The sequence below is a fragment of the Vicia villosa genome, linkage group LG5 (genome assembly GCF_029867415.1).
Source record: "Vicia villosa cultivar HV-30 ecotype Madison, WI linkage group LG5, Vvil1.0, whole genome shotgun sequence".
Lineage (NCBI taxonomy): Eukaryota > Viridiplantae > Streptophyta > Magnoliopsida > Fabales > Fabaceae > Vicia > Vicia villosa.
In genome coordinates, this window is record NC_081184.1 from 35,867,717 (window position 1) to 35,873,673 (window position 5,957).

Below are 5,957 nucleotides of genomic sequence, written 5' to 3' on the forward strand. Positions count from 1 at the left end.
AAGGGAGTAGATCACTCACAATGACCATCAAGACTTGGAAGTGAGAGTGTTTACAAATTACATGTCCCATAATCATGCAACCACAGAGTTGAAGGGCATCAAAATTCATTTGTGTGGATTAGAAAGATTCATACCTCGTCAATGGGTTATGTTTGAGAGTTTGGAGAGAAAGGGAGGGGAGGGTTTTGAAAAATAGAAGAATTGAGTGGAAAGAATTGAATGATTTTAATTGGGAGGATTTTAGAGTGTTTGCTTTTATTCATAACACCAAAAACCCTCTAACGTAGGGGAACTCAAAATTTGTATTGAAGGAGGGCTTTTAGGGATTTTGGAGGACTTACATAAATTTTCAAAATATCTTTTGTTGTTATAGTATTCGAAAAATTAAAAATATATCAATAACATACACTTTTTATCATTCTATACAATATCATTTTTATAAAAAATGTCAAATATTTTCCTATACTTTTTTAAATATTCATTTTCGAAAGTCTTGCCCTCCCGACCCAATTATTAATCCCTATTTGCATTTTATGTAAAGTATTTTGAAACTTGAACCTACACTTTTAATAAATAAAAGTTTTAATAGGAACTTGAAAGTTTGTAATTTTGCATTAATAAATAAAAGTTTTAATAGGAACTTGAAAGTTTGTAATTTTGCAGAACTAAAATCATATTTAATTCAAAAAATAAAAAGTTGTATTGTGACTATAGCACACACTAAGTTGCATAAAAACATGTAAATAGATGCACAAATGGTTAAGGAAAACTCCCCAAAGAGTATATCAGAAAAGAAATAAAATGTCATTTTGTATTCTCAATACTATAACAATATTAACATTACCTTAACTTAGCATGGTTGGAAAATGGTTCTAACACCTATGAGATATCAACATCACCATATAAGAAGCAGCATTTGCTAAACAGTATAAAAGTTTCCTATTCAACTCATTTCATCAAACTGCAAAATGGTTTTCACATTAACCACAAGAGAAATCTAAACTATACTTATCTAAAACATTGCTCTGGTTTATTCAGTAATTAAGCAATGAGTATTTCAACCGCAAAACGATTTTCCCTTTTTCGACACCGAGCTTTCCGCCGGTGACTAGCCAATGACCAGGAGGATCTTCAGGTCCTTTGCTCATTTCGGACAAATCAACATACTTCGCTAACTTGTTTGTTGTGGTGGTGTTGTTATATTCTCTCAAACCTGAGCTTGTTGTGTTGGCTGTGTTGGAAGAGTTTCCGGAGGTTGGAGATTTTTGCGGCTTGTTTGGTACGTGATCCCAAAGTGATCTTCGGATGGTGCAACCGGGTAGCCTTGAGTATAAGAGCTTTATGTAAAGGACGTTCCGTGATCCGAAATCCCATACTCCAAGCTGAGCTCCTGTGACTATGCATACGCCGGAGAAGTCTCCGATGAAGGTTTCGGGATTCTCGATAGGCGCGGTGCTGACATGAGAAAAATTCTTCCACTTAACCGGTTCAAACCACCGGCTATCTTGCTCCTCGGGTCCCTGCCACTTCGGAGCACCAATAGCTACATGGCTGTCCCAATATGGCTGAAGGATCTTTGGAAGGGATACCAGGTGTTGAATATGAACACTCAGCCGATTCTGTTTGCTTCCTTCGAGACAAAGACGTAAGCCGGTTACTGGTCTTCGTCCAACTGTAATCTGCATTCGACGAGAACCATCATACTTCCAGCTCAAATTTATTACATGTGTGACAACTTTCATTTGAACTTAGAAATTCTCCGATTATTAGCGAGATAAAATGTTTCAAAAGAAAGGAAAATGCGACAAATGATCATATACCTGTTCTTGACTGACATAAAGTTTTTGGCCCATTATGCTGAACTGTAAAGACGGGCAAACAGGTTCCTTCCGTTGTTGACCGGCGATCCTGTCATGTAAAGGAGCCCAAACACGAGGAATCTGAAACTCTAGGAAGTATCTAAGTTCTTCAATTGGAGGTTTATCTGAGCACAATATTCAATATAAAGAAATGTGAAATTGATATTAGATCACATTCCTAGAAGAAGAAAAAATACAAGCCTTGTTTGGATCAATGTCGTCAGGCACGAGATCTTAAGTAGGATCGATCAGCTTGTGAAAGATCCTAAAATTTGGATCGTTAGCACGAGACATAAGATCCTACCGAAGGGAAAAATGGTAATTTCGTATATATTTCTACGCAATTATAATTCAGGCCAAAAAAAAATAGGCCTAACATGTTTTTTCTTTTACGATTTTGCTTGAAAAGCTCAATCTTGACCACACCGGCAACGAAAACTATCTTTCTCTTATCATAACATTCTCAAGCATCCTTAGCACGTAAGATCTTATGAGATCTTACGATTAAGCACTAGATCTTGACTACACTGGTTTGGATAAATAACTTTAGGCCCTAATGTATAAGCTATTTCTGTAACAAAAGATAAATTAATAAAGCCAAACTATTTTTATATAAGCTAAAAGATGTTCTTATTAGCTATCATAGATAGCTTACGAATATAAGCTTAAAAACTGCTTCTATATGCTCTCCGAACAGTCTAACGTCACAAGTATTTAGGTCATAGATAAGTTCAAATAAGTCAACCCATACAGACTTTAAATCATCAGACGTAAAGGATAAGTTGACTTACATTCAAGATAAAGACCAATTGTGCGGGTCAAATGCTCCTTGGCCGGTATTTCATCAAGGAGATCTGTTATAGGACAGAAAGCCATCTCTATTATATCTGGGGAGGACTTGACGGTTGTTAACCATACACGGTGGTTTTGTTCCAAATCATCACCTCCTCTTCTTCTAAATATGACAGTGACATCCTGAACAATAAGTAATCGTCGGTGTTAAGAGGGGGAAAATTCGGATAAATAAAATGTCATGAGATATTTTTCTTACTTCTTTCCCGGTAGAATATGTTGCAGTTGTAGGTTGAGGGTAAATCCCTTGACTATTGAATGAAAATGGTTCAACGCCCTGCAAATAACGAAATCAATATAAACAAGCGTTACATTTCATGCTATATAGAAACTGAATACTGTGAATTTATGCGAGAAAAGTGGAATTTTGAATTTTGGTGAACTAGCCTTATCCTTGGATTTTGTTTGACCTGAACTCGTGTGGCTATTGATGTCAGAGAATCTTTGATTTCCGATATCCTGAATATAGTTTTTTATCTCCAACTTTGAAAAAGGTGAAGTATGGTGTTGCTTGACGTATATAACATCTTTACCGCCAATAGTTATTGATGTAATGACATGTGTCCCAAAAGTTTCGATGAAGCTGTCAAAAAACGTAATAAAAAAGTCAGGGACCATCCGAAGTTACCGTTGTCACATATTTAGCACCGACACTTCAAATTAAAGGTGTCTTGTGTCTGACACATGTCTAACAGGACACTGACGCAATGCACGAGGTTACGCTTAATCAAATAATTAAGATGTCAACATATCAGTGTTGATGATATGTCAGTGCTTCATCACTTGTTACAACAATATGTTGATAACTTGTATAAACATAAATACCTTGCTAAGGATGGTGGATCCCAATTGACCGGGATAGCCCTTTTGACATTTTCTTGCAACTTTAAGTTCGATTTCGGAAGCTGAACCTTTGCAAGGGGAATGTAAAACCCGTCTGAAGACAAGGTTTTTGTAGCTGCAGCATCAACATGCTTTGAACCAGTAAAACTAAATGCAGAATTGAAGCTCCCAAGAGGATTGCTCCCGGGTATATCTGCCTTATGATTAAAATAATCTACCATCTGCAATCAAATGACATGTGAACAATCACATCTTATAGAAACTTTTCAAACAACAACTTTTTAAACAGCTTAAATTGAAATAAAATTGAAATTATCCTACAATGATTATGAATTGAAATGAGTTCCTGCATCACAACACTTTCATAAGCTCATTCATATAACTTCTCAATTACTATTGTCAATCGCAGCTAATCGCAACAAACGGCGGTTTATTCATGTTCTGTTATACAACATTGCTACCATAGCCTCTAATTGACAACACTATAAATGGCAAAGGATATCTATACAAAACACATATTATATGTTTTGGGCCGGCAAGAGGCCCAACAAGGGAAAGGCCCAATCATCAATCCAAAGTCATAAGGCGTTGGAGGCTAAGTTCATATGCGACCTCCAGGACCGTATTCGATCCACACCACGGATTGTCCTTTGCCAGTGGATGTCATCCAACGGATCCCCGCATAATGCTCCAAAAAGCAAGGGGATCTGTAACTGCTCCTCATATCCTCATATATAAGTGATCTCACGCAAGACCTGAAGTATGTTCTAACCAAAATTTACTCTCATACTACTTTTCACTCAAAAACTAACTTAGCGGTTGGAGTGCTAATTTTGCAGGTAAGCTCCCTCTTTGATGTATCAAGACATCATTACACATTTCTAGTTCCACTATGGAAAATTATACAAAGAGAGAAACAAATTCATCCTTAGGAACATCATTTTGGGGGTTTCAACATATCCATAGAGAACATCCGATTTCATTCATCAACACCATTTTTTTCTTCAACATACAAAAAGAGACTAAACCTCTACACTAATACAAACAACTAAACACAATTATTCCACAAAATTTCCTAAACACAAACACAAAAACAACATTCACCAAGTCAACACACAATATTTCTCCACAAAAAAACAAAAATTCAATCTTCAATTTTACCTCTTGAAAACTGCAGACACCAGAACTCTGCCTTCCCATGGATTCACGAAAGACTCTAATATCCCTTGAAACATTAGGAACAACAACATCATCATACAAACATAAATCCCTCTGATACTGTTCATCAATCTCAACCACCCTAGAACCTGAAACCCCTTTACAATAAAGCAACCTAGTATCAAAATTAACATCAAAACCCCTTCCTAATGCCTGCAAAGCGTTAGTAGCAGTGTGCAAAGCTGCTACATGCTCATCCATATCTCATCAAAAAACAAAACCCCTTCAATAAAAAAAAAAAACTCTTCCTTTATGCAATCAGAGAGAAACCCAGATGATTATCTCATCAATCGAATGAAACTACAACGACCCAGATGATTAAATCCTACGAAAACTTCAAAAAATTGAAGCTTTTAGCTATGTAAGCATGTGAGTTGTTAAACAAAGTTGACCCAGATGAAAAAAATGATGACTTTTGAGGAGAAAACTATGTGATGTTTGGTATGAGTCAATTGATGGAAGTTGAAATGGGATCTCGGAAAGATTAAGGTTATTATTCAAAACCGGGTGTTTTTGTTTTGGCTTTCAATGTTGTCTGTCTCAGTAATTTCCTATCTCTTAGATGTTTTTTTCTCTCTCTGTAAAACAAAAACCAAACCTTAACATCATCGGACAGTGTAAAATAGAGGAGTATTGTGATTTCTACTATGGGAGACTTCTTGTGAGTGTGGTGGGGTTCAATAATGAATTGTTTGCTTAGTTTGTCTAAAGAAGCTTTTTTGACTTTAGGTTTTGATTAGTTTTCCTTCAAAAACGTTTGCGAGTAATTATTTTGTCTATATCTTGACTCTTCGGTCTTGGTTATGCATATAGGTATTTGGGGACTGGTTTGGTTCGGTTTTTAGAGAATACGATATCTAAATCGATTAAAATTAAATGAATTTGTTTGAATTAAATTTGTAAAATTTTGCGATAAAGTCTGAATCGAATCGAAAAATAACAGATTAGTTTGAGTAGGATTTATCGGTAAAAAAATATAAAAATATTTTTAAAAAATGTTTTATTTACATAAATAAAATTTTCATAATAATATAAAAATATATAGTATTGATAGTGTTCAATTATAAATATTACATTAGCAATTTTTTTCTAATAGATTCGAAAATATTTATTAAAAAAAATATCTAACACAAAAGCTTTTGAATGTGTTTCATAGCTTTATGCTCAGTTACCACATTAAACTAA

General features: G+C 35.2%; 1 protein-coding gene across 1 annotated transcript; it reads right to left on the reverse strand.

Annotated features, from left to right (window-relative positions):
- Nucleotides 1-915: 915 nt before the first annotated feature.
- LOC131601564 (MACPF domain-containing protein CAD1-like) lies at nucleotides 916-5,471 on the reverse strand. The gene is made up of 7 exons (XM_058873416.1): nucleotides 4,716-5,471; nucleotides 3,537-3,775; nucleotides 3,099-3,294; nucleotides 2,911-2,988; nucleotides 2,651-2,834; nucleotides 1,821-1,984; nucleotides 916-1,679 (listed from the first exon to the last, which is right to left on the reverse strand). The coding sequence occupies exons 1-7, from the start codon at nucleotides 4,971-4,973 to the stop codon at nucleotides 1,035-1,037; spliced, it is 1,764 nt and encodes a 587-aa protein (XP_058729399.1). The 5' UTR covers nucleotides 4,974-5,471; the 3' UTR covers nucleotides 916-1,034.
- Between the last annotated feature and the right edge of the window lie 486 nt (nucleotides 5,472-5,957).

Excerpts from the sequence above, each read along its gene's own strand:
- LOC131601564 (XM_058873416.1), bottom strand. The coding sequence starts at position 4,973 with ATGGATGAGCATGTAGCAGCTTTGCACACTGCTACTAACGCTTTGCAG. Across the intron at positions 3,776-4,715 it reads GTGTCTGCAGTTTTCAAGAG|ATGGTAGATTATTTTAATCA; the intron begins GTAAAATTGAAG and ends ATTTGATTGCAG. Across the intron at positions 3,295-3,536 it reads GATCCACCATCCTTAGCAAG|CTTCATCGAAACTTTTGGGA; the intron begins GTATTTATGTTT and ends GTTTTTTGACAG.